The following is a 26,991-nucleotide window of genomic DNA, read 5'->3' as shown; positions in this document are numbered from 1 at the left end:
TGGGGCTGGTCCCAGCTGCTCCTTTCCCTGCCTGTTCCAGTGGCGCAACTGCACCCTGGCTGGCACAGCTGACGGCAGGCATGGGGCAGCGGGGAGGCACTAGAAATGTTGAGCTTGACCCGGCCCAGGCGCATTAGTAAAGCGTGTGTGTGACCGCTAAACATCCATCATGCTAGAGAAGACGATCAGAAGACTCCTGTTTGTCCTGGGTGTCCATCACTGGACATCCCGTACTCGTAGAGCTGGGGTCGGGCTGCTCCGGGAGCGCTCCCCGCTCTGCTCTGTGCTCCTCTCCAAGTGTCTGTCACCACCTGCTTGTAACTCTGAGCAACTGAAGCCATCAAAACATGGCTGTGAACTGAGTGGCCTGAGCTCAGCATCCACAGGTTGTGGCTTGTATTAAGTAATAGAGTGAGAAGAGCAATGAGTGAATATGAAAGACTTAATCTGCTTCACTCTTGATGAATTGTGGCCGTCACCTTATAAGTGTGACCGGCTCACTAAGTCTTCACCTGCCCAATGGAGATGTGAGGCCTTGGGAGACCAGACTACTTGCCTTCTGTGCAATAGTGCTGTTTATTGAGAACCAAGCTGTAAAATGGCTATTCAAGCTGGAATCCCGTGGATTCTAGTGAGAGCTCTGCCTTGGCTGGTTCACCCTGTGCTATCTCACCTCAGTGGTTTCCACAGCTGCAAATACCTCAACACGAGGCCAAGCACTTGTATTCTGCGGTTTAGTGTGTATTTGTGGGTGCAGGACCAGGTGGGGATGCCTTGTCTGAAGGCACCCAGCGCTGGGGGGATTCCCGGTGGGTTTGGGTGGGGAGGAGGAGACAGACAGGAGCCTGGAGGGCTGGAATTGCCCCGGGCCAGGCACGGCCATCCCTCCAGGCATGAGGGAGGAGCACAGGGACAGGGTATGTGGCTTTGCCAGTCCCTTCTGACCTTAAAATGCATAACCCGGGGAGCATCTATTATTTTCCTGTAGATCTTCTTGTGAATAGTAATATTAAGCTCTGGATTTCTTTACGAAAAACAAAATCCTTTTTTGGCTGCAGATCTCTCTCTAAGTACACAAACAAAATGAATTTACATATGAGCACTGCGCTACTTGTAAAGCCCTTTCTTTTTCAAATTTAGTTTTATTTCTTTTTTTAATCTCTATAGGATTTTCCCCGCATAAGCAAAACTAGGGCAGCGCTAGTGACAGATGGACGTAAAGAAGACTTGGATGCTGGACAGACTTTTAACGGGCTTGGGGATCTGAACTGAGGTTCTTTCTTCATCGCCCTAAGAGTTTAATTTGACTGCAGGTTATTAATTTGTGCCTCTAAAGCAGAGGTCTTAGCAACAGAGCGTGTTCCTTGGCAACAGACTGCCGCGCTTTAATTAAAGCAGGTGTGGGAGTTTTAAAAGTGCCACTGTTGGAAGAAGTTGAAAGATATTAGCAAATCAAATGGGCTGAGGCATGAGTCGTCTTGTCAGTCAGACGGGGTGAGGAGGAGAAGGGAATAGTAAACAAGATGCAAACGGTGGGGGCAGGTTGGCAAAGGAGCGGTTTGGGAGGGGGGCAGGTGTGGAATGGGGGTTTTGCTGCTTTCCGTGGGGTGTCCTGCGGGCCAGTGTGGAGAGGGCTGGGGGGACAGCGGGAGACCCTGCGCTCTGAACCGGGGACTAAAAACTGGACTAAAAAAGTAGCTTTTTAGAGACAGCTTTCCAAACTGTGCTTTTCCGTGAGGGCTTTCATAAAAGTTGTAGTTTGTTTTTGTCCTCTCAGAAACCGAAGCTGTCATTTTGTTAGTAAAATCACCAAAAAGCCCTTTGGGGAGGGTCTGTGGACAGCGTGGCCAATTCCATCCTTTAGCTCCTGTACCAGAGGAGCAAGCTGTGTGTGATCCCAGCTCTGCCTGGAGCTAGGCTGGTGCCTGCTTGCACTGTGGCTGCTAAATATAAATATACCGAATAGTTAATAATGCCAAATATGCATAACTAGATGAGAAGTGACTCTAGTTTGTGTCAGCATACACGTGGCTGATGTGGACTGGAGAAGTGGTTTGGAGCAGAGGGAGAGACAAGTTTGGGCTGCCATGTCTGTCCCTGCCACTATTTGATGTGTAACCTCGGGCAGGTCGGGGGGTGGCCTTGTGCCCCTGGTTTGCAGCTGCAACAGGGAGATAATAATCTTTTCCCCTTTTTTGGGAAATGGCAAGATCCTGATCACTTTCATCAGAGCAAGTGATTTTTACGCACTTGTTCAAGTCCCATAATGTATGACTGAAACTATCTTTGTGTCAGAGTTCATTCAGGAGGACACTTGTATCTGGAGCTTCTGAGTATGTCATCTCCTATTAAAGAAGAAACAAACTCTCTTGTAATGTACCATAAATAATAATAATCCTTTGCAGGGGCCCGAAGCGCTGCGTTATTGCTGCGCTCATCGGAGAGGCACTGGGCCATTCTGAAAGTATTCCATAGGGTCTGGGGTTTTTTCCTGAAGGAAGGTGCATGTTTCACAGCTGTGTAGCATGGCCGATTGGTTTATAAAGCCAGGCTGGATAATTCCTAGTAGAGGTTAGACAAATTCCCCTCCTCTCTCATTAGTTAACCTGTAAGATTTGGCGCCTTTTCTTTGCAGTTCGGTAGAGACAATGACTGCAAGAACCAATGTGTGCTCTCTAATATGTAATGAAGAACATCTGCGTTCTGCAGCGGTGAAATAGCCGCTGTGCCAGGGCCCTCCAAAGCGCGCTCACGGGCTCCTGCTTGAGTCATGGCTGGAGTTTCAGTGGGGTGACATTTGCTGCGGGACGGTCTCTGACACCTCCAGTGAACGTTGTACTTGGGGAGGAAGGAGAGAGTGGGTGAAAAGCAAAGGACGGGAAATCCCCTTGTGAAGGCAACAATGAGGGAGAGAAGCATCTTGGAAGAAGTTTCCACATCCAGAGAGCAGTTTATAACAGTATTCTTAGGGTGAGATTAAAGAAGATCTGAAGGAGATTTCAGTGGTGATGTGGAAATATAATGCAGTGTAGAAAAGAGATAAGAGGCAGGTAAAAGCCTGTAATGCAGATTTGCTTCCTTTACTGCTCTCTCAGGTTGCAAGAAAATGAACCATCAAGCTTGGGATCCCGGTGTTGTGTTTTGCATGTCTCAAACTAAGGATCTGCGCCCAAAACCTGCCCTGCACTGCAGCATTATAGTATCTAACGGTGGGAGAGCAGGGTGGGTGTTGACATATATTGGATTGGACAGCGGATTGCAGTGGGAGTGTTGTTAAAGTCTCGTGTGTGTCACTTACATGATTCCAGATACACTGGATGAGGTACAAGGATGGAGATTACTTCTTGCTCTTTCAGCGGTGAGATGTGATAGCAAGTGTCCTCCTGCACATACCCATTTGTTTTGCTTTTGAATCGCTCTCCAGCTGCAAGTAACGAGGAGAAAAAGGTTACGCACGGAAAAGTGGCTTCAATATAATAGTTATAGTCCTTATATCATCACAAAGCAGTTTCCAGGTAAACGTTGTCCCTGCCTTCACATCGCTACTCACCTATGAGGTTGTTGCACATTATGAATATCAGTCACTTGACAGTCAGCAGGAGACCCCAAACTGGACTGGACTGTCAAGGGGAAGATGTATAATGATTAATGTATTATTAAGACCTGTGATTTGGCATTACCCTGCCTGTAGCCAGCGCCTGAGGATGGATGGGGTGAGTGTGAAAGCACGACCCAGCGGTGGGCTGGGAGCAGTTTCCCCCAGCCCTGGGGGGGTTGGAAGGATGCTCTGTGCTGCAAGAAGTTTTATTAGACTGTACAGATTTAGACCAGGTGGTCAGATCATCCCCAAAGTTGGTTGATCCAGACCAAGAGTGTGGTAAAAGGAATTGTGCAGGTTGCAGATAACCAGGGGCTGAAACGCACCGGCTGGTTTTGGTCCTCGTTCTGTAGGCAAAGAGACTTTGGAGACTGTGCTGGGTATAATGTTACCAGACCACAGTTCTGCTGAGAATGAACGAGTTGTTTTATCAACAAGAAATCTGTGTGTTCTAACAGCTTCAATGATTGTTTGCTGCTACCCTTATCTACAGTCACGCTGAATATAGCTATAGCTAAATGGAAAGATAAATGTATTCACGAGGTGTTAATGTCTACATCTTATTATTTGCAGTCTCTCAGAGAAACCAAAAGTAGCTACAAATAGCGCTATGCCAGAAACTGGTTTATTGACCAACAGTGTTGCTTCAGCACTCAATGAACTGGTTCATTCTAAAGTGGTTACAGTTGTTGACAACAAGAGGCTTTGTATTGGAATGTGGCACATCTTTTGGTGCATGCGAAAACAAGTTTGAATGTTAAATATTTTGTGACACTTTGGAGTTACAGTTGCTCTTCCCATTTTCTTTAGGTCAACATACGGTTCGTGGCAATACTGTACAGGTCTAAAATCTCTTTACAGGAAGCAGTCTGGGGTGCGACGAGTAACATGCGATTCACCTCTACGCAGTGCTGGATCAAACTGCAAAAAGGAGTATTTTACAGTATCATCAGGTTCCATAGTTGCAGCTTGGTTGCCACAAGGGCAGCTGGGTTAACACATCCCCATTCAACCATGCGGCAGAGGAGCCAAGACACAATGTCCTACTCGGAAAGGCAGGAACCTTCCTCCATTGTGGGGTTGCTCCAGCAGAGTGGTTGTTCCTCCCACACCCTGTGCTCTGGCAGGGGCCCTGGGTTTGGTCCCCTGCCCGCTGGCTGGCTGGCTGCAAAATGCTTTGCACAGAGAGTGAGGTGAGAGGTGCGTTTTCTTGGCAGGGGAGATGCAGCCAGGTTCGTTCTGAGGTCGCGTGTGCCAGAGGGAGTCGCTGCCCCACCGGTCTGGGCAAGATTGGATTTGCGTGCAGACCGATGCTGATTCAGGGATTTGGCTGATCTCTGGTCTTTGTTGCCTTTTGTCACCTTTGCAAGGAGCAACAATTAACCCAGCAACCTTTGATTTCCTTCCCCAATCAGCTTAACATAAGCAAGGGATAGGAATATTAGCCTTGTTGACAGGCCTGATCAACAGCTGACAGCAGGAGCAGAGAAACTGGTATAATTTCTGTTTGTGCGTAACAAGACTCAACAAAAATTGTCCCGCTCCTTCTCCAGATCCACTTTACCAATTAGAGCAACAGGGTGGGATGTGCTGGACAAGTTCTGCCTCCATTTGCACTGCCGAGATCAAGATGGGTTCAACTTTGCCTGAAGTTAGTGGAGTTACTGGGATGATGCAGTGCATGTTTTAGAGTTGATTTTGTGCTTAAGAGGGTCTTTCTTGTATGATTTGTGCGTGTACTTGACAATAACGCCAATCTTATTTAATATTAACTTGTAGAAGAAACATTTACACTTCATTTACAGATAACCTCATAATTGCTTTTACTTTAGTTCAGTTTTCTGAAGGAAGCAATGCCCATGCATCCAGGGTGTCTGTCTATCTATCAGTTCTTCTGTCCCAGCTCTCCCCAGCCCCTCCAGCTTCTGAATCAGTTGATGAAGTTGCGCTGGTTCTCACTGACATCCCAATGAGATGATGTACCCGTCGGTTCTGTGACAACCAGGGCTGCGCGTGGCCATCGGTAGGAGATTGGGCTCTCCCCGGGAGGAAGGTGAGCAGCAGACCCAGGCTGACAACGCACACGTTCCAGTATGGTTTTCAGACCAGAGTCTTCCTTTGCACGTAAATAACTTAGCTGGGCTTTCTGTCACTTAATACAGGAAACAGGCAGAATTCCAGAGTTTGAATGTCTATAAGCATTTGCCTCCTGACTCTTTTGTCAGCCATCTCTGGGAATAATGATGCCTGTCAGTGCCTATATAAAAGGTGATGGAATGCGGCTTGATGTAACTAGAGCAGGCTACATGGGGCCCAAGCGATGCAGAGATGCTGGGCAGCATCCCTTCACTCTCCCCTCTCCTTTGGTTCTGTCCTATTGAAATAAATAAGTGAAGACACCTAGGGCTAGCAGAAAGTGGCAGTCACGAGGGGCTGCGTGGTGTTTCCTGACTCAAGCTCCAGCTGCAGGAAACACGTTGACTCCTCTGGAGGTCAGGAGCAGGAGATTCAAATGCCCTTCTCCCCTTGAGGCAGAAGTGCATGGAGAAAAAAGCTTTCAAACGCAACCTGAAATCCTCTGCAAAGGGAATAGAGGAGGTTGAAGCTTCTCTACAGATTTTGCAATATATCCTGTGTATGGATCCAGTACATCCAGCATACCTGGTGTATGTATATCTTGGCAGTGTGTGAGCCATTTTTCCACGTTGTCTCCATGATTTGTACCTACCCTCTCCTGCCTCTGAAGCTAGTTGCATGTAGGTCCCAAAAGGAGATATCGGGAATATTGGTGGGGTTTTGCAGACCATATTCAGATGTGTGTCGGTCCCTGCGGTGGCAGTCGGTGCCGGGAGGGTGGCAGAGGGCTGTGAAACAGCCTCTTTGAATGGCCATGGCGAGATCTCCACGTCTCCTCCGTGAAACGGGGAGAACCACGTTGACATACGTGTCGCAGCTGGAGGGATCAGGAGGATTCAGTCCTGTCTCCAGTTGGTTGTGCACATCCCATATGCTATCACCGCCTCTTCTCACCAGCGCCAGACAGGCTGATCTCATCTACCCCAGCGTGGTGGGTGGCCGTATTGATGAGGAACACTTAACGAGTGTCTTTTCTAACTGTGTGCGGGGCTGTCGTTTCCTTGCTCTGACCGGGAAGTCAAGAAGAAGCAAGGGGAATGGGCAGGAGTTAAAACCCTTAGCAGGGAGCAGAGCGCGGGTGCTGCGGGGAGGATAACCCTGGGCAGGTGCAGCACTTTTCTGGGCTGGGAGGTTTTGTTTCAGAGGGAAGGGGACTTTTGATGCCGAGAGCAGAGAGAGAACTTACTGCCCTTGGAACGTCAGCAAAATCCCCAGCCCCTTGCTGAGTGTGGAGGCAGGTGCTGGCTCTGCAGGTTTGGGAGTCCCGGGGTGAGGGTGACTGGCAGGAGGGCAGGGTGCTGAGCACCTGCGGGGACCCCCATAAGTTGTCATTGGTCCCCTGTCCCTCCCCTCCCCTCCTGCAGAGTTTCAAAGCACGGCAAGGGAAAAAAAGAACATCCCCCTCCCCTCGAATCCCTCGGTCTGTGACTGAAATAAATAACTACAAGCCCAGGTAGTGAGGAGGCTGCTAATAACGTGCTCTTGACAGGCACGGGATTGCCGGGCTGAGGGATGTCTGACTGAAAGCTCCAGCCTAGGGTGGGGGTGGGGGGCTTCTTTTTTTCCTGCCAGCTCTCGCCAGGCAGTAGGGAGGTTTTTTCTTTCCCCTGCCTGATAATAAGGACATCAGCAGAAGCAAGATGCAGTGGCTAAGGGATGGATCAGGAATGGTGAGTTCAGGTAGCTATGTCTTTCTCTTTTCCTCTTATTGCAGTACTTTGACGGGGAAATAAGCCTCTGTCCTATCTTCTGACTCCTCCTTTACTCCCTGTCCTTGAAACCATTGATCACTCTGTAGCCATTTTATGGACTCTGCATTCCTAAACTGCTGAGCAAAAGAAGAAATTAAAAGAAAGGAAGGAGGGTGTGCATGCGTTGGGGTGTGGGAGGGGGGAACGGCGCTCGGCAGGGGCTGGGGAGGTGGGTTTCGGTAGGGTGAACTGGTGGGTTTGCGGGGAAAAAAGCAAAGGGTTTTGCAGGTATTCGCATGGTGTAAGAGCTCGGGGAGAGCACTGGAAGGACAGGAGCACTGGAAGGGGGATGCTGGCTGTCGGCAGCGGTACCGCCGCCGGGACCTGTCAGATCTGCCCCTTCTGGGGATGATGAGTTGCAGTGGGGGGGGTGCCTGAATTTGCCGGTGAGCCGGAACGTCCCTGCCTTTGCTTGCATCAGGCTGTAAAACACTCCTCTGAAGTACAGAGGCTTCAGGAAAGCAGTTGAAACAGTGACAGCTCTGCTTAATTGGAAAAAATACTGCCGATATGCAGATGTGCCTGGAGTACAGCTCGGAGGGGCTGGATCTGCCAGGAGGGGAAACGGGGAAGTTTCCCCATCTCAGCAAGGGTCCCTGTTTCTCATTCAGAAACTTCCCCATGAAGAGATGCAGTTGTTACTGACACGCTCCTCCTCCTCCCCAGCTCTCCCTCCTCCTCCAGCTTTGCTTTGCAATGGCATTTCCCCCTGCTCCCCCCTCTCTGCGCTGGGCTGGGTTTTGCAGGGGTTTTTGGTTTGCCCTTCCCTGGGCGTTTGCCATCCCGGAGGGAGCCTCGGGACGTCCCTTGGGACTGGTCCCCTTGGGCTGGTGGTGGCTGGTGTCACCTGGCTCTTTGGGGACACCCAGCAGATGGTACCGGCAGCGGGGCTGGTTGTGGAGCCGGTGCAGAAATCACTGCCCGTTCTCTCGGTGATGCCCTGTGCAGCTCGCTCCTGCCCTCCCTCCCCTCTAAGATTCTTATACAAACAGGAGCTTAATGGTTGATGCTTCCGAAAGACTCTGAAGGAGCACAATGCGAGCGTGTGGGCAGCAGCCTGCGGCAGATAGCACATTTGTTTAGGGGATTTTTTTTAGGGTCCTGTTTAGGGCTTGTCTGGCACCCAGCAACAGTCTGGGGATTTTGCTGTCCCTCTGAGCATCCAAGCTTTTCCTTTCCCTCTGCCCCATCCCCGCACGTCCCCTTGTGCATGCCAGAGTCGCACTTTTCCCCTCTCTGTCAGTGTCTAAGCAACACAAATCGCCTTTCCCCTGTTTGCCGATTTACATGTTCAGAGATTACTATGCTGGAAGAAAAGTGGTGATGGAAAGCTGGATGTGTCTGCTGAGCTGTGCTGGGGACGGGAGGGGATGTGGTGCAGGGCAAACTGCTTTTCTAATTGGCATAGCACAAGACTTGACACTTTCTCGCCCTCTTACCTTTCCAACCTCCCTTTTTGCTGCTGGCAATAAGGGAGACTTCGTTATTTTGTTCCAATTAGTCTAATCTTTGCGTACTCTCAGAAAGAAATCATAGTGTTTGATGAATAGTCTGTAATTTAAAGTATTTTTTGGGGAAAGTGGAGCTCCAGTGATTGATTTTGAAGCAGGTTCTACTCAGGGATCTCCCAATATCACTCCTTCTAATAACAGAAAGATGAAAGAGATGGCTGTGGTTTCTGTATTTTATATAGCAGTTTAATGACTTCAGCAGTGTTTGAAGATATTCTATGTACGTCTAGATCATCTGGTCACAAATGATGACAAAACAACAAAGCAAAACGGAACCAAATCAGATGAATGTGTTGGAGATCTCTGCCGTCGCTCGTGCGTGGGGATGGTTCCTGTGGTTGATGGGTGAGCAGCGGGTGCTGCCAAGCCAAGGTCCTGGTGACGTGAGGGCTGCAGGAATTCTGCGCTCTTTTTGCAAGACGAGGCACGTTGGTCCAGATGTCCTGGCCAAATGCCAATGTAGATAGCAGTTTTCCACCTAACACAGAGTTTTGCCTGGTGTTCCTGTTGGTAATTTGCTTTAACTTTCAGTACTCTGTACTCTGCTAAACAAATGACTTGTTCCACAGTGCACGTTTCAGCAGGTCGGTGTGAATATCATAATCTCAATCTGCTGTCTAGAACGTGCTACAGAAATATAAAATGCCTTCAGTTCACTCCTAAGCAAAGGCTGGCTGATCCATTCACACACAGCTGCCAGCCGTGTGGTCAGGAACCTCAGCCTCTCATCTAGAGCATCACTGGACCAGTTTCCATGAGCACTGAGCCTCTGTTATGTAGTTTCACCTGCTTTTTTTTACTCTGATATTATTGTCTGTGTATCTACTGAAAAAAAAAAAAAGCAGAAATGTATTTGGGATAGCGTCCCTGGATTTTGTTCTGCTCAAGCACCTTGGTCTAAACCTGGATTTTAGGCTGATTTTTCAGCAGTTCTGCACAGCACCGATGTATTCCAAGTGCTCTTTTCTATAGTTCCCAGCTCTAGGTTGGGTTACAGAATCAGCCCCGCTCCTTTCAGAGTGAGTCACCTCTAAGAAGCGTGTCACTAATATTTTACAAGTGATAGTACCTTTTGTTCTCATGGCAGGTGGCTCTTTATTTCTAAATCAGCCCTTAAACCTAGCTATTATTCCATAATACTAAACTGTCAGAGCATCTTTTATTATTATTATTTTTTTTCTCCTTTGCATGTGCTGCTTTCTGTTTTTTAAACAATTAATCTTTTGCCAATTATGCTGGCATCCCATGAGGGTATTTTACACGCTTCATTGGTATTAAGTTGCTAAACTCCGCTAGTATCTGTTTCTAATCCAGAAAGATGAAACTAATTGTCACTGGTAGTGATGAGAATGAATCCACACGTCTGATTGGCATTGTAAGTATGATGATTATTTAGTTAGTTATTCTTCGCAGAGCATATTGATCTGGCATAGTAATCAGATGAAGTGCTTTAAATCGTGCCCTAATACAGCCTTTTCTGGAATAGCTTTTTACCTGACAAGGGCAGAGGTTTTGCTCCACCCCTTTGGCTCTGTTATAGGAAAGACAAGTGTGTGTCTTCCTCGATGTTTCCTTACACAGGGTCTAATTCTGGGCTTAATATTGTGCCTGTGGAAGTCAAAGTGAGTGCAGCCTTTGCTTCAATAGACACAGAGTCCCAGTCTTGTTTTTTTTATTTAACAGGCATATATAGCCACATTTTTACAGTGCATGTCGTTCAAATATTTAAAATCAATCTGTTGATATTTTACGTTGCTGTCATAAACAAAAAGTAAGCTATCGTAAATCATCGCAATGTAAAATGTGTTGAAAGAGGGATTGAGTGAATAAAAGGGCCCAATACTGCAAGTGGGGGAGATGTTCGTGAGCAGGGCAGTTCAGCAGACCAAAAACTTCCTTACCTTTTTCCTTACTGATTCTTCTTCGCTTGTCAGTCTGCAAATCATGGGGTGTTTGAAGTATAGAGGCTCTTTGCACTCCATAATCCTAAAAAGCTCAACGTAAAGTCAGAAAAAGAGAAGAGGAAGAAAGCAGTTTTGGTTGCATTTTCATTTTTGAAAGCTGGGATAAGAAAATGGAGGTAGTGGGGAGAAGCCGGGATGGGATGGGAAGAAGATCTTGTGTTATCCAGGCATTTGGGGAAAATGGGATTTAAGAGGCTCAGAGCACCCTGAGAGCAAAGGGCACAGAGAGCACCTGGCTCAGCCGATGGGTCGCAGTGACCTGCAGATGCTTCGGGTGACCTGCAGAGGATGTTTTCTGATCCATCATCTCTGTACCCTGCGGCCTCTTCCCACCAAAGAGCAGCTCATTGCAAGTTCGTTCCTGTTCCCCCGGGATCTGTTATCTCTGAAGGTCGATACTGGGGTTGAATGAGCTCTGCAGGCACTGGAGAACGTTCTGTCTGCTGCAGTGCCATAGAGCTCCCAAAGCCTTAAGTTGGTCCTACCAAATGCATTTCTTTGCAGGCTTTTCCTCACCCACATAGTTTCTGTGCTGTTTTCCATTTCGCTTCTTTAATCTTTCATTTATAGCCTCCTACTAGTGTTGCTATAAGAGTACATGAAAAATGTCCAGGTTAAGAAAGGGCAGATGTGATGGTAAATAGAAATATTTGAATAAGTAGCTGGAACTGCTGAGCATGGCCCTTGTGTTGGGCTGGGAGGGGGCCTGGCTGTAGTCCCATGTGCAAACCATGGCTCTGTGCCCCCGTTCCTGCCCGCGGGATAACGGACATGTCGATAGCTTCTCTGTCCCTATGATTCATTTGGGATGCCTGGAAAACCCTTGGAGACCATTGCTTGGAGGCTCCCATAGAAATATGAATCAGTATTAATATTCTGTTGCACGTCGGGCAGGATGCGCCCGCTGGGAAGCTACGGGCGCCGTGTGGTCCCAGAGTCCATCTGTCCCTCCTGTGTTGAGGGTTTTGGTGGCTGAGTCCAGCAGGTTTTGTAAACGACAGTATTTTTTTAACTGCTAAGGACCTGATTTCCTTGTATCTAGTCAGAGGGTTTTTCTTTTTTTAAACACTTTTTGAAAAACCTCTGAAATGCTTCAAGGTAACATCTTAATGTATTTATGACATTAGCTGCTCCTGCTCCAGAGTGGCTGCTCTGAATCTCTTTGAGCCCGGCTGTTATTTTGAACATGACTAATTCCCGGCGTGACTAAGCTTTTAGATAATAGGAAAAAATTCATCAAGTTATCTCCGTCTCCAGTAGTTTCTATTGTTATGAAAAAATAAATAAATAAAGCCGCCTATTATGTAACATGGGCAGGGAAAGGAAAGACGAGTATTGTTGGAGAATGGCGGGAGTGTCGTATCTGGGAGCCGGTTTGGGGCTGTGAAATCCCTGACTTGGTCTGGTAGGAGGGTGTGGGTGAGAAGTCAAGTCCCGTTGCTGGTCCAGAGCTCCGGTGAATCCCACTGAACCCAACGTGGGGTGTGTTCATGTGCACAAGGGCTCTGTACAACAGGGATCCCAGCATGTGCCGTGCTATGGAATTCCTTGAATTTAACCCCAGATAACGCGAGAACGCAGTAAATTACACCCTGCTTTAGTTGTTTTCAGGTTGCAGACCACAATGCCGTTACAGACAGCACGGTGAACCTTGGCTCCATCTCTGTGTTGGTGTTGCCGGTTAACGATGCAAAAGTGCCATTTGTGCTTCTCGAAGCAGCCAGCGCAGCCCCAGGTTCTTTCCCGCGCCCGTGGTGTTGAAGCCGTGTCCTCCAGCAGGCAGGTTTGTCGCTGTGATCCCGCGCAGCCTGCGTCCCTTTGGCGCGCTGGCGCGAGCGGTCGGCGGGAGGGCAGCGCTGGTTGTTCCTGGAAGGCCGTTGTTTGGCGGCGGAGGGGAGCGCGGCCCGCGCCAGCTCTCGCTGCAGCCGTCCCGCTGAGCCGGGCTGCAATAGGAAATAAAAGCCTGTTGGCATTCACTTGCTTCATTTGGAGAAAGAAAAAGAAAGAAAATAAGCTATAAAATTTATTTTTTTTCCTTTTTAATGCTGATGTTATTGCTGATAAAAAGGAGAGTTGCGTGTTCTATTCATACATCTACTGATATCCAGCTGGAATTCCTACTTCATTAGGTTGTCTTGCATAATTTTCTTCACTAAAAGACTGCCAGATTCAATAGGCTGTTCCCTCTCCTGTTTTTTGGGAGAGGGGGGAGAAAATGATTGATGCGAAATACTTGTAATTCTCTAGGTTAATTTGCACGGAGAACATAAGACCCATGGGTCAGCTTCTTAATCAGATGCTTTTTTCTTTACTCAATACCTTGCCAAGGAGAAATGCAGGGAAGCCAAAGCCAGCTGTCGCAGAAGGGGTGTGAGGAGGGCTCAAGGAGCTGCGGGCAAATGCTTGCCATCCTCATCCCTCCTGCGCGGAGCAGGGCCGTGGTTTCCGCTCCCATCTGCTGCACCCTTGTGTCCAGGCTCCCAGTAAGTCAGCAGACTGTGCCTGGGCTCTGCTTTCCCAATATATCCGTGGTGGATAATTTCACATTTCCCTCAGCGTCAGCTCGTGCTGACAGAGCAGCAGGAAGAGGCTCAATAACAAGTCCCAGGGCGTGTAGAGCATCAGGACTTCCAAATTCAGAAACCTTTGTATTTCTCATGGGGCAGCAGGGCAGGGCCTGATTTGGCCATGCCCATGAGCAGAGCTGATAAGAATCAGTTTGGCGGAGAGTCCTGGTGCAGGAGAGCTGCTCATTAAAGCCACGCTTTTTGCAAAGTCAGGCAAGAAAGGCACAAAGCAGAACCAGAAACTTTTTCTTGTTTTTCTCCCTTTTCCTTTGTGTAGTTTCTGCCATCGCTGTTCAGTATGTGCATCGTGGATCACGCTGTTTCCATTCCGCCTGGCATCTCGCTCCCGCGCTGCTAATTGCTGGACCTCCGCAGGCTTAGGCAGATGATAAGACTCTTATTAGATGTGCTTTTTAACTGCATAGGGAATGTGATGCATTGGATTCACAGGGACCTTCCTTGTTGTGGCGAAGCTGAAACGCACCCTTTGATTTTCACGGCAAAGAGCCTTCTCTGCGTCTGCACAGCTGTGTTTCTCAGGGACCGCACTGGGGACACTGAGCCTGGATTTAGTGCTTTCTAGTGGGTGATCGTTTTCTTTTTCACTTACCACGGTATTCAGGTGTGTGTTGCTGTGGAGATCTCTGCCATTTGATGTCAGAGATGAGATCAGAAACACTGGAGTTCCTGTAAGAATCACAGAATCACAGAATGTCAGGGATTGGAAGGGACCTCGAAAGCTGATCCAGTGCAATCCCCCCATGGAGCAGCAGCACCTAAGAGTGCCTGCAGGGAGCAGTGCAAGGAAGGGGCTCTTCCTGTGTTTTTCTGCAGTTTGGGTTTTGCCTTTTTTCTCTTGTTTCCAGGCTCAAGTGCAAGCCCAGAAGCCTGAGAAGTAAAATTAAGAAGTAAATGTCTACATATTCTTTTAGGCCATTTCTTTTCAGACAAAGGAGAGATTATGTAAGGTTAAAATGAACATCTGAATTTGATAGGTGCTTTTAAACTGAAGTTTCTGAGTCCCTGAAGTGTGTCTTTGTGACCAGGGTAACTGGTGTTACCACATCTGATTTCTGCTGGGAGTCCGAGGATGCTTCTAGAGTACAGGCTGGGGTGTGGAGCAGATGCAAGGAGATTGCCAGGGGCATGAGATGTTAGTCTGTCTTAATGCTTTAAGTTCAGATAAACTTAAAAATAGAAGTTTTGTTGTTCTGGCTGCGATGGAATCAACCCCGCAGACAGACTTGCTCTCTGTGCCATTTGTGTGATTTGTGTGGTGCACAGATGCACGTGACACCTGGGCAGGGTGCTCCAGAATAAACATCTGGACACCGCATAAGACAACAGTGACAAGGCTCAGGCTTTATTCCCCCCACGGCAGCACCATGCAAGTGCTTTAATTCTTCAACAGAGGAAAGAGCACCATCTGCTGAGATGCTGGCTCTGTTTGTAAGAGGCACCGGGATTACCTGAGGTCTCCAGATGTGGTCCAAGGCCAGCCTTGGTTAGTATCTGACATGTCACTACTGCCCTTTGCTCAAAGGGTTAAGACCCGTTTGTCTAGAATATGGTTAGTTTTCAAGAGTGTGGTTAATGAAAGCTGGTGCACAGGTACATTGCAGCCTCTCTGGCCTACCTTTGATTATTGTTTGGCTGTTAGTATTAAATGAAATGGTTAAAATAAATCATTTGCTACACTGGAGACATAATTCTATTATGTATCACTTCTTGTTTTCTGAGATAAAATGAGAACTGGTGAAGAATGGGAAAGAGTTCATCTGCTATAGCTTGCCTGACCTCTTGTGTGTCTTTGTATATAGTACATCTACCAAAGGTTAATGTGGGAAGGGTAATGTGGCGCTGCCCATCTTTTGGTGAAATTCTCGTTTTTGTTTCTCATGGAATCCTTTGAGCAGTGACCTGGAGGTGCTCAGGTCTGCCCCTGTAGCCTCTGAGCTTGTGTAATGTTCATGGCCAGTTGGTCACGCAGGTTGAGCATCATGGCAAACTCAACCTCTGGCAGTGCCCTATGTTCTCAAACATTGCAAAAGTGGTCTTAAAAGCTTAACGTATTTTCTTTTCCAGTACTTCTATCCTTGCTACAAGAGCAGCTTGCTTCATGGGCCTTGTTCTGCCCTCTTCCTTGTCCACCTTCTTTCTCATTTCACTGCTTCGCAGGTTCTCAACTCAGCCTTTTCTGATGCAGTTCTTCCTCTGAAGTCTCTTGATGCCTCAACAGCTTCTGAGATCATCATCTTATCCTTGCCCACTTCTCCTTCTTTCCCCTTTGTCTTTCTGTAATAGTATTTGGTATTAGTTCTGAAAATGAATCACCTGCTTGTCTAGCTGTGCTGTGAATTTGCTGAAGCATGCGGTGCGGTTAATGTGGAAGATGCCCAAGGAAGCTCATTCCAGCCACCCCATGCCTTTGTTTTCTTGTTTGCTTCTCAGGCAGAGGACACTTGAGCTGCTGTGAGACAGAGGGTGAGGTGAAACAAACCCTTCTAAGGGAAGGTGTGTAGAGCAAAGAAAAGGAAGAAGGACAGAAGAAAGTAGAGAAAGTTACTAGAAGTCCCCAGTTCACATGGACGGTGAGGAACCTTTGCATTTGAAGGATAGAGAGGCAAAGAACAGTGGGTGATGGAAAGATAATTTTTAGCTGCCCAAATCAACGCCCTGAGTCTGGATCTTTACAGATATTCCTCCATTTTGCATGCTTCTCAGTTTGGGTAAGGAATTTTTGGCGTTTTGGGATTTTCAAAGCTTCCCATGAAGCCAGTCCATAAACATACGAAGATTGCAGAGATTCTTGCTGCCTTTTGCAGCAGCTCTGCAGCTCGTGGGCTGGCGCCTCCCCTCTGGCTGGAGGATGGGAGGAGAAGGCTCTGGTTCAGCCTTATGGTGAAGAGCAAGAAAATAGAGGTAGCTCCCAGTTTAAGAAAATCCTTCTGTTTGGAAACATAGCAAATCGTAATCCCACTGGCCTTTAATCTCAGAAACTGTGACCTCGCTAGATTTAGAAAAACGTAATGGATTTGATGGTCTTCTCGTAATCTCTTATAGAGGCCGTGACTCAAGCCCACGTCGGTGCCTGACGTAGCAGGCAGCAGTCGGTACGTGCCAGGCAGAGCAGACTGGGAATGGAGGAGCAGTTGCCCGTCTCGGGGTGCCACTGCTGTTTGCTCCTCTTTGGGGACATTGTTCATTCAAACGAAATGTTTAAACATGGTGCCGTGTAGGTCTGAGATGGACCTCGTGCTCAGAGAGAGAACACAAAAGAACCGAGGCAGTTCAGGACTGATGATTGATGATTTTCCTCCAGGCCGTGGGTTTCATCCAGTCCACACCAACACGACCATAGTTTTATTCCCACTCAGAATCACAAGGCACCGCAGGATTTGTTTGAAACTCTCCCAAATTCACCAAAGGGTTTATCTCCTTTGACTGACTGATGAGCAGGTTTTCCTGGCCTGGAAGAGTTGGGGTCCTCGTGCCAGACCCCAGAGCTCAGCCGTGCTGCTTCCTACAGCGGCTTCGACAGCATTTGCTGCGTCTGTGTGGAGGTTGTGAGTTTGAATGCTTCATTTTTGCGGTGAATGGAAGATGGAGAAGATGTGTTAGGAAAACAGAGGTGTTCTGCATGTCCAAGAGATTGCTGCAGTGGAGGTTGTTGGTCTGCCCAGGGGATCTACGGCGGAGCAGGGAACTGGAGCTGAAACCCTGCGCTGCCTCATGCCCCTGGCCTCTCCTGCCAGCGCGTGCCCAGATACCGAACCTGGGACCTGTAAGTATTCAAATTATAAATCCTTTGCTCCTGAGTTAGAGCTGCGTGTGTTTAGCTGGAAGTAGCCGGTTGCGCTAATTACTGGAGACATCCATGGGAGGGAGCCGTGGTCACGGGGCTGAGCCCCGTGTGTTACACACAAAGAGTCGAGACTTGGCATCATCTGCTTCTGAGGCTCTCCTCAAAATTACCATATTGTAATTAATGCTATTGTAGTGGCCCCTCTGATTTGTCCGTTATTTGGGAGTCCAGAATACACTCTCTGTATGTGTGTACATATAGATTTGTGTACACATATAGATGTATGTATGTGGTGTCTTAGTGGAAGCCCTGGCTGAAGCTCCAAATTGCTTTCTCATACAGAAGCCATTGCTGATCTTGCATTGCAAATTGTGCTCCTGAAAGCTACTGTAGTGTCAGGGCATGTGCTGTGCTGGAAGGGGAGGTAGTATTTTATATAACTGTTACAAATCTTTTGGTTCCTCAGTTTAGCTCCATACAGAAGGTTGGACTAAATTTTTCAGAAAGCATTACATGCAGTTAAACTTTGTGGTGGTTTTATATAAACCCCTGATGTGTAGGTGTTCTTTTTCGGTAGGGCTTCTATGAGAAAGTCTCATCCATTTTCATAGTAAAATTAACACTGAGTGCATGCAGAAGGCATGGGGAATTATATAAAGCAGCAAGCCCTATTGGGAATACTGTGAATATAATTTAAATAGAAGTTTCTATGCAGTAAATCTGTTTGCGCTGCTCACCCTTGGTCGCTGTTACAGACACAACTGTCACCAGAGCCCCTCTTTACACCTCTGTGGTGAGGGACCCGCCGCTTTCCTGCCCGATGTGTTGGGGCGTTTGCTGTGGTGCGTGGCCGGGGGGGCGGGATGCTGATCCGGAGCCCCCGCGCTGCGGCGGCGCTGGGGTCTCCGCAGCCATCGCTGCAGCTGCGGGTGACGCACGAGCTGTACGTGGCGAGGGGACAGCAGGGGACCTCCTGCCTGCAGCTGGCAGGGGGCTGGCTTCGTCGCCTCTATTTATAATCTCTGCCCTCCCCTGCGCTGTGACTGGCTCAGCTCCTGCAGAATGACTGCCCGAGACCTGCCAGGCACGCTGCTCCTCATGAAACCCTCTTTTTTGGCTACGGAAGCGGCTATTGAGCATGTGTGAAAGCTACTGCACCTTTTTTTTTCTGGATATTTCTTAGGCCTCTGCTGCTTTTACCTGCCTGATTATTATCCCCCACTGTATGCAAAAGCACACAGGAGTCTGCCTTGAAACCCTGCCCGTGGGTGGTGTTGGGAGGACACAGGCAGGGGTGGGTCTGCAGACCCTCAGGGCTGCTGTGGGCAGGTACAACAGCTTCCTAAAAACAAAGCTGAATCTGAGGCGGGGGCCTAGGCCCAGGCTTCCTCTGTGCTCGTGGCAGTTTAGAGGAAAATGTTAACTGGCTGTAAAGATGCCTCTAATTTAGGGCCCATTGTATGATTCTATGTTTTGGAGACGTTAGTGTTGTTGCTGAGACTGAAACTGGAATTATTCTAGACATATATAAGTTGGGGAATGACCTATTAGAGAGCAGTGTAGGGGAAAGGGACCTGGAGGTCCTGGGGACAGCAGGGTGACCATGAGCCAGCACTGGGCCCTTGTGGCCAGGAAGGCCAATGGTACCTGGGGTGGGTTAGAAGGGGGTGGTCAGTAGGTCAGAGAGGTTCTCCTGCCCCTCTGCTCTGCCCTGGGGAGACCACACCTGGAATATTGTGTCCAGCTGTGGCCCCTCAGTTCCAGCAGGACAGGGAACTGCTGGAGAGAGTCCAGCGCAGCCACCAAGATGCTGAAGGGAGTGGAGCATCTCCCGTGTGAGGAAAGGCTGAGGGAGCTGGGGCTCTGGAGCTGGACAAGAGGAGACTGAGGGGGGACTCATTCCTGGGGATCAATATGGAAAGGGGGAGTGTCAGGAGGATGGAGCCAGGCTCTTCTGGTGACAACTAGGGACAGGACAAGGGGCAATGGGTGCAAACTGGAACACAGGAGGTTCCATTTAGATATGAGAAGAAACTTGTTCCCGGTGAGGGCGGCAGAGCCTGGCCCAGGCTGCCCAGGGAGGTTGTGGAGTCTCCTTCTGTGCAGACATTCCAACCCGCCTGGACACCTTCCTGTGTAACCTCATCTGGGTGTTCCTGCTCCATGGGGGATTGCACTGGATGAGCTTTCCAGGGCCCTTCCAACCCCTGACATTCTGGGATTCTGTGATATATGGGAGCTCAGGCTTGGGCTGTGGAAAATCGCCTGTTTTGTTTTGGGAAAGGATGGTAGCAATTGTAAATACTCCACATCTTTTATGTGTTCGCTATTCTAAAATTGCATCAGACAGACTGACTACCCTAAACATGCATCCTGGACAGGAAGAGCTGGTCTGGAGGCCAGTGATGCGGCAGATCCATCTCTGGGCTCAGCCTGGCCCGTGTGGGGCAGCTGGGCTGCCTGCCATGGCATCTTTAACACAGCTTCTCGTAAATATGCAGGTGAAAAGTCTCCTTTCACTGCCCTTCTGAATAAGGAAGTCTCTGCTTGAACAGAGCGGGGGTCTCAGTTGCTAGAGACAGCCTTTGGCTTTTAGTTATCACACGTGAGAAAGAAGAAGAAACCACTTGATTAACCCAAACTGTTCTTATTTCTAACGCTGCTCAACACAACCCACTTTCTGCATCTACAAACACGTCACGGCCCTCGCATGCTACAAGGTTGTTCAGAAATGAGGAGGACGGTGCGTTGGGCGAGCGTTGGTCCCGCACAAACCACTGGCTCGAGGGAGGGCATGGTGGAGGCTCGGTCCTCATTCGCCTGACATGGTCTCTCCTGTGAAGGTATTTGGGGGTGGGTATAGAAAATCCTGATCCTTTTGAGGAGCCCTCTGGCAACCCAAACAGCAACGAAGGAAAAACCAGCTGGGTTTAGTATTGGTTTGAATGGTAATGTGAGGTAGGAACATAATCCAACCTGTCCCTTTTGCAAATGCTGGTGACAAAAAATACCTGTCCTGGAAGGATGCTGTGATGGGACGAAGGGCGTGAACCGAGTCCAGGCTCAGTCTGTTCAGGTTTAAACATTAAAATCCTCCTAAACTCTTGTTGCTTGCTACTGGAGACCAAAATAAGGGCTTGTTTGGTGCATGTTGGCCTTGTTTGTGTGTGCAGATGTCCCGGCTATGTTCTGAGGAGCAGTTTTCCTGGAAGGTGCTGATGATCAGCCCCTGTGTGTGCATTTTAGTGTGTAATGTATATGTATTGGCAACCTTTCTGTGTTTGTCTGTGCCTGTAAAGTCATTTGTGTTTTCCAGCTGAGCACATCTTGTGTGAGTGTGATTCCTCTCTAAGGTAACTGCTGGTTCTGGGATCTGAGAATGAGGTTTGGAATAGCAGCTGGCACCTGGACCATAAATGCTGAGTCTGTATGTGAATTTAACATAGGAATGAGTTCTTCTGGCTGCTGGAGAAGCAATAAATATCCCCTATCCTGGCCTCCCCCCACCCCCCTTTTATACATCTCTGTCTGTAGAATCAGAACTCTTTTTAACTCGTAGCTTGGAGAACTCATTGCAGTGCTGAGAGAGGCTCTGCGATAGATTGATGATGGGATGATACGCATATAGTACAGTGCTAAAAAGTGATTTCCCCCTACAAAATTCCCGCGTTGCAGACTCACAACGATTTTCCAAGTTCCCAGGGGTTGCCTTTTGGTTATTTCAGCTGCTTTTCTTCCCGGCTCTTTGTCCTGCTCCCCTACCTGGTCTGAGCAGGCTCCTAGCAGCACTGGCTCTTTTGGCTGCCGTTTATTATTTCCCGTCCGAAGCTCAGCGCAGGCGGTCCAGACGCGTCCCCGCCGTACAAAGGCAGCGAGGAACGGGATCTGCGTTGCACAGAAAGCCCGGAGACGCCTTCCTGCAGCTCCACATCGGCATCCAACCGCGACACCGGCTCCCCGGCCCCCCGCGCGGCTCCGTTTGCCGAACCGCCGCAGAAGTCAAGAGGAAAAACATGTCTGCGTGCTGCTCCCCGTCACGGCGGGCGGAAGACTCGCGTATTTATGGAGCCAGCGCTTCCTTCTGCGTTTGACTGACAGCAAGGATCCCTTCGCTGCCTGGTCACCGGAGCTGATTTGTATGCGCAAGGGTCCGCCTCGCGCCGAGAGATGCAGCCGCAGCAGCTTGCAGAGCTGTCACACTCACACAGGCTGCTTATCTGCACTGGCTTGACGAATTAAAAAGCAAAGCCAGCCAGCAAGAGAGAGACCGGGAGAGAGAGGGGGGAAGAAAGAGAGAGAGAAGCTTGCAGACAGCGCTCGCTTGCTTTTCCGAAAGGATTCTGCCTCCTAAGTGCTGGTTGTGATGATGCTTCACTTAGCGGGCGCCAGAATGAGCTAGAGACAGCACATAGGGGAGAAACTAAAAGCAGACCACAAAGCATTACGACCAAAACCAGGAACAGTTTTCTCCTCTATTCTAGCATGGTGGATGTATGGACAGTCTTACAGAGCAGAGGTTGACTTCTCCAAATCTGCCAGCCCCACATCTCGAACACTACAGTGTTCTGCATTGCACCATGACCTTGGATGTTCAAACGGTGGTCGTTTTTGCAGTGATCGTGGTGCTATTGCTTGTGAATGTCATACTCATGTTCTTCCTGGGCACTCGTTAAATGGATTTTTTCTCCTGAGCTGTTCGGGGCTACTACTACCACTAGCAATTCAACAAGAGAGCAAGAGCGAGCGAGAGAGAGAGAGAAAGGCGAGAGAGAGAGAGAAAGAGAGAGAGAGATTTCTTACTGAGGGGGGAAACGCGTTGAGCTTCAACATGGCCTCGCTGTGATATGTATGACGTTGGTATATTATCTCTCCCTAAATCTTTTGTCATGTCTTGTCTTTTAAGTATGCCTGTAAGTGTAGCTGCTTTTGCCTGGGTTTTAAATGTGATAAATAATAGTAATCCATTCCTATCTCGTGCTGTGCTAGCGAGCTGTACATCTGTAGTTAGAAGCAGAGCGAGAATGTCTTTCTGTGGTAAGCGCCGGCTGCGTTATTTTGCTTTCCTTTGAATCAGGAACTCAGGAATAAGGCGTTTTGTGTGAAATTTCTAGCAGGCAGTTGATGTGCGATGTCTGTAGTAACCGTGTAGCCGCCAGGTGCGAGGTGCTGCGTGCAATTGGATCGAGCTCTGGACATCTTTAAGGGGGGGGATGAGAAATCCTATTAAAGGATTAAATCTTTGCTAAAATAACATTCAGCCACAAAAAAAAAAAAAGAAGATAAATTCTACTTATTTATTTATCTGTGTTGCCGTGATGATCCGACTTGATTTCTCAATATTCAGCCCAAAAGCCTCCAAATTGTAGGTCCATGCTGATGAAGTCTGGTTTCTGTTTTAAGAGGGACGGAAACATAACCTGCTGGGCTATTTTTTCTCTGTTTGTATGTGGTTTATTTCTCTGCAAATTGGGAAGGAGGGATCAAAGATAAAAAGGGGGCTGCATGCTTTGTTTTTCTTTGCTAAAGCAACAGATACAGAAGGGTTTGGTTTTGTTTTGATTTCTCTGGTCATTTTATATCGGCTTGCTTTGCTTTCAGGTGTGTGTAAATACATAATTTTTGGTAACGTGCGTAAGAAAAATCTTTGCCCACCTCAAGGATAACAAGGTTTTGAGATGGGTTGTTTTGCGTGACTTTATTTACATTGATTTTCTCGAAAATGAAGTGCTAAGTTGTGTATTATAGTGTTGCTGAGAAGGTGGCCACTAGTTAGAGGTCCTTCTGTTGAAAAGTGTTTAGACCAAAATTGTTTGTAGCTGGGAAGCAGAGCTGGTCGGGGGGGGTTCGAGTGTCAGTGTGTGAAGTTTAGAGACAATATGAAGGGAATGTCTGCAAAGTGTCGTTTTCCTCTTGGAAATACATGTCTGTATTGTTTTTCTGTTAGGAATCTTATGGATTTTTCTTTTTAAATGTTATTATCCCCTCCTGAAAAATCAGAATCGCTCAAAACAAAAATCACAGTTTGAAAATGTTTACGTCTCTTGCTGATGTTCACTGGAATGATGTTGCCTTGATAATCTAAGTGATTTGTGCTAATTCCAGCTGGCTGTTATTTAGCTGATGTCCTCTACTAATTGGGGGGGGGGGGGAAACCCATGTAACTGATTCATAAAGACGTAGCTGAAGCTTATAGATGGAGATGTATAGTTATTTCCATGTGGGAGTCTGTGCAAGTTCAATGCAGTGCTGGGCTTAGGAGCCGCTTCCTTTTCAGCTGGGGGCACGACTGGAAATTGAGTTGAATGCTGCAAATCTGACACTTTCAAAGTGGCTTTAGCAGTAAATAAAAGATACAAAATTTGTCCCAGGGTTGGCCCCCAAAGCTGACAAGAAGCGTTTAGTGGCAGTGGCTCATTTGAGTGGGTGGAAAAGCCAAGATCCAGTGCTGGAAGCCCAGCGAAGATGCTCTGGTGCCTGCTGGCTCTGTTTCCCCATGTTCACTTGTAGCTATCTGTGCAAGGGGGATCAGCTTCGCTTCGGAAGAGGCTGAATCTCCCTTAAAATAAGCCCAAAAACTGATGCTGAGGATGGTTTGGGTTGTTAAACAGCTCAAATTTGCTTTATTTTCCTGTTAGCTGTCGTGTGTCATTAGTTTTAGAGGTTGCAGAATCTCCTGGAAATATAATAAACGAGCAAAAATCACCGTGAAAGGGAATCAATCAAACAGCAGCCAGAATAATCCTTTCAGAGAAGCGGTTTTGAGGGACATAGTGATTTGAAGGAGTAAGGGTAGAAAACTGAGAAAAAAACCCCAAGCAAAGAGCAAAACCAAACCAAACCAGTGAGTTTAAAACGGCTGCAACTGTGTCTGAATGTTTCTTTTCCTCCTGGTTAACTCCCTGCCATTAAGGTTTACCTTTTAATAAGATTTCTACGAGGAATGCTTGGTACCTAAGGCGGTTTTTAGCGCGTGCAAAGTGCATTCCTCAATCTGGAGCTTGTACTTGTGGGGCGGTATTTGGGAGTGGGGTGCACGGGGAGCACGGGGTGTCGCGCACGCTCAGCTACCGGGGCAGCGATCGCTGGGAGCTGCTTCATTCCCATCACTGAACGTGCTTCAGAGAATTCATGTAATTTTATTACAACTGTCTCGCCTTTTGTCCTCCCGGAGGCTGGTGGAGTCAAAGCGAGCAGGTTGATGCAGAGCTATATGAGCGTGAAAGTTGGGAGCAGGAAACTTTGTTATTGCAGCAACGCTGTTATTGTTACATCAGGCTTCCCGTTGCACTTGAGGGGGAAAGAGAGGAAATAAGCCTGAAAAGTGGGCAAGGGCTGGGGTTTCTTGCTTGTTTAGTTTGGTCCCTGTTTCCCACTCCCCGTCATGAGCGGCCACTATTTCAAACAGGCCCTGAGCCACCCGTCCCAACCCTATTTTTGTGGTTTTGCACCTGCAATTTTGCATTTTCCAAACGTGCAGGAGCGATGAGCTGGTTAAACACCTCTGTCTTCCCATCCTTCTCAGGAGCAGCTCCATCCCTGACAGGCTGGATTAGCAGCTTGTTTTGGGCAAGAGCGTCCTTAGCTGCTGGCAGCAGGTCCCCTGTACTCAGAAATGACCGTGCTTGCAAAATTGGGGGTGTCATTTGCACGCTGTGAAATATCTACGTGTAACGGAGCTTTCCTAAGCTCCGCGGGACAATTCGGGCCGTGTGTGCGACTGGTTGTGGTTGGGTTCCTGAGGGTAGTTCGGCCCCATAACTACCCCTCCCTATTGGAGAACATTGAGTTTGTCACATTAGTGCGGATGCTCAAGCCCAGGGACGGGAGGAGGGATCATTCCTTTAAATAAATCATAGCACTGACCCTCTGGAAAATAGGTCTCCAAAGGAAAAAATAAAATCATTTGTATGCAAATAGCATATTTGTAAGGCATAAAATCTTTTTCAGTGATCGCTCCTGTGTGTTTGCTGAGGCCGGGTGATGGGAGACCTGCCTTGCTGTTTGTCTGCTTAAGCAGGATTCAGTGTTATTTGCCACAGGATTCATGAAAATGCCTCTGACTGTATCATAGCAACCCTGTTTCACACAGTCCATAAAAAGTCCATTCCTCCTGAGCAGCAATCCGCCCTCTTAAAGATTCAGGCACCCTTCACGCCGCGGGGAATGGGTGCGTTTGTTTCTCCCTTGGCAAAAGCCTCCATGTCGGGGTGACCCTGCTAGTCCTGCCTTCACTCTGATTTTCGTGCTCTTTCTTTAATAAGAGGGCTTCCTTCCGTGTGTTTTAAAGGCTGCCTCCCCCACCCGGGCTATTTCCCACCTCTGGTTTAAACCTCCCATGACAAGTTGAAAGGGGGACGGGACAGCTCAGAGGTCTCTGACGCGATGGCTGTTTTCTGTCCTGCCGTTTGGATTTTCCCCCGGGATGGCAGCAGCACGGCACTCGCTTGTGCTTTGTAGTGAATGAAGATCTGCCCGGATCCCAGCCCTCCTGTGGGAATGCAGAGGTGCTTTCTCATCCCGTAGATGAATGTTGTGAACTGCTGCATGTTCACCTGACTCCTGCCCCCATCTGTTTGCATAATGTGGTTATATTTCTTTTTGGATCAGGTATTCAGTACACAGCCCAACCGCTGTGTATAATGTCTGAAGGAAAATTGCCAAAAACCCATGTAAGTTTGGGGGGATTTTTTTTGGTTTTGTTTTAATTTGTGACTAGAACCCCTCTTCCGTGTTGCTCATTTCGTTTCCTTGTCGTTCTTTGATTTCTGTGTTTAATGAATGCTGGTTGTGATGGGAGATCCGGTGCTCTTTGTTTACAGTGCTTGCTTGCTTGCATGTATGTATGTATTATGCCTATATTGTGTCTGTACGTGCTATATGTTTTTAATAATACATCTTTGTTGGTGAGGAGAGGGGGTGTCTATATTTTACATTCACAGTGTGTATCTTTCTCACCTGGGTGTGATAATCATCTTCAATGTGTATCTCCCAGTGGAACCTTATGAGAGCTATTTTGATAAAATGCAGGGATTTATCTGTTACATGCAGAATGTCCACTGACCAGAAGTTAACAAGCTTGAGGAGAACTCCGTGATGTTAATAGTTGTGTAATAATTGTCCTGTTGTGAAGAGGATGTTGGTTGAGAGGCTGCAGCGGTGGCAGAGGATAGTTCTGCTGGGTCCTGGGTTTGCACTGATTTACTGTATGGCCTTGGGCATGTTCCCTCGCTGCATTGTGGCTCCTCTTCCCCTGTTGTAGCAGAGGAACATCACCCATCACCAATGCATAGCCAAGCCTGTCGACTCGTGTTTCTTCCCTTTCTGCAGTGTCCTGTAACTGCAAAACGTCCTTGTCGCTGGGGCAGGGACGTGGTGGGATGGGTAGACACTGTGGGTGTGCCCATGTTGGCCCAGCTACACATGGCTGCATTTTGCCTGTTGGATCTGTTGTAGCCAGCAAGCTGTAGTGATTTATGCTGCTCACTAAAAATAGACCCTCCTGGAGAAAGTGTGATTTTTTTAAAATTGGTTATAGTTGAATTTCTTTCCTGAGTAGAAATGAGTCTTAATCTGAAAGAGCCCACAGATGGCCAGGCTGACTCTAACCCTCCTCCCCAGCAAAGGACCATTCAGCCTCGACTGCTTATTTAAAACTAAAA

The 26,991-nt window shown here is 48.1% G+C and overlaps 2 protein-coding genes across 15 annotated transcripts in view; both read left to right on the top strand.

The window, feature by feature from the left end:
- Nucleotides 1–26,991, top strand: part of ARHGEF9 (Cdc42 guanine nucleotide exchange factor 9) — a 214,450-nt gene that overhangs the window by 77,599 nt on the left and 109,860 nt on the right. For 3 of the 14 annotated variants that reach the window (XM_065078041.1, XM_065078042.1, XM_021279986.2), the window contains exon 1: nt 21,818–22,178. The exons of 5 other annotated variants lie outside the window; for them this stretch is intronic. Coding sequence is in view for 4 of the 9 variants with exons in the window: in XM_065078039.1 (XP_064934111.1) it covers nt 22,703–22,774 (72 nt within the window). In the remaining 5 variants the exon portion in view is untranslated. Of the gene's footprint in view, nt 1–7,275; nt 7,415–21,817; nt 22,190–22,477; nt 22,775–25,982; nt 26,002–26,991 lie in introns of those variants that run through there. 6 more of the 14 variants (XM_021279987.2, XM_065078036.1, XM_065078038.1 and 3 more) reach the window with 6 other exon arrangements.
- LOC135580726 (uncharacterized) lies at nt 21,826–22,033 on the top strand. Its single transcript, XM_065078050.1, has one exon. The coding sequence runs from the start codon at nt 21,826–21,828 to the stop codon at nt 22,003–22,005; it is 180 nt and encodes a 59-aa protein (XP_064934122.1). The 3' UTR covers nt 22,006–22,033.

Source organism: Columba livia, chromosome 12 (assembly GCF_036013475.1).
Source record: "Columba livia isolate bColLiv1 breed racing homer chromosome 12, bColLiv1.pat.W.v2, whole genome shotgun sequence".
NCBI classification, from domain to species: domain Eukaryota; kingdom Metazoa; phylum Chordata; class Aves; order Columbiformes; family Columbidae; genus Columba; species Columba livia.
Note: the sequence above shows the minus strand (reverse complement) of the source record. Positions and strands in the feature narration are given on the sequence as shown.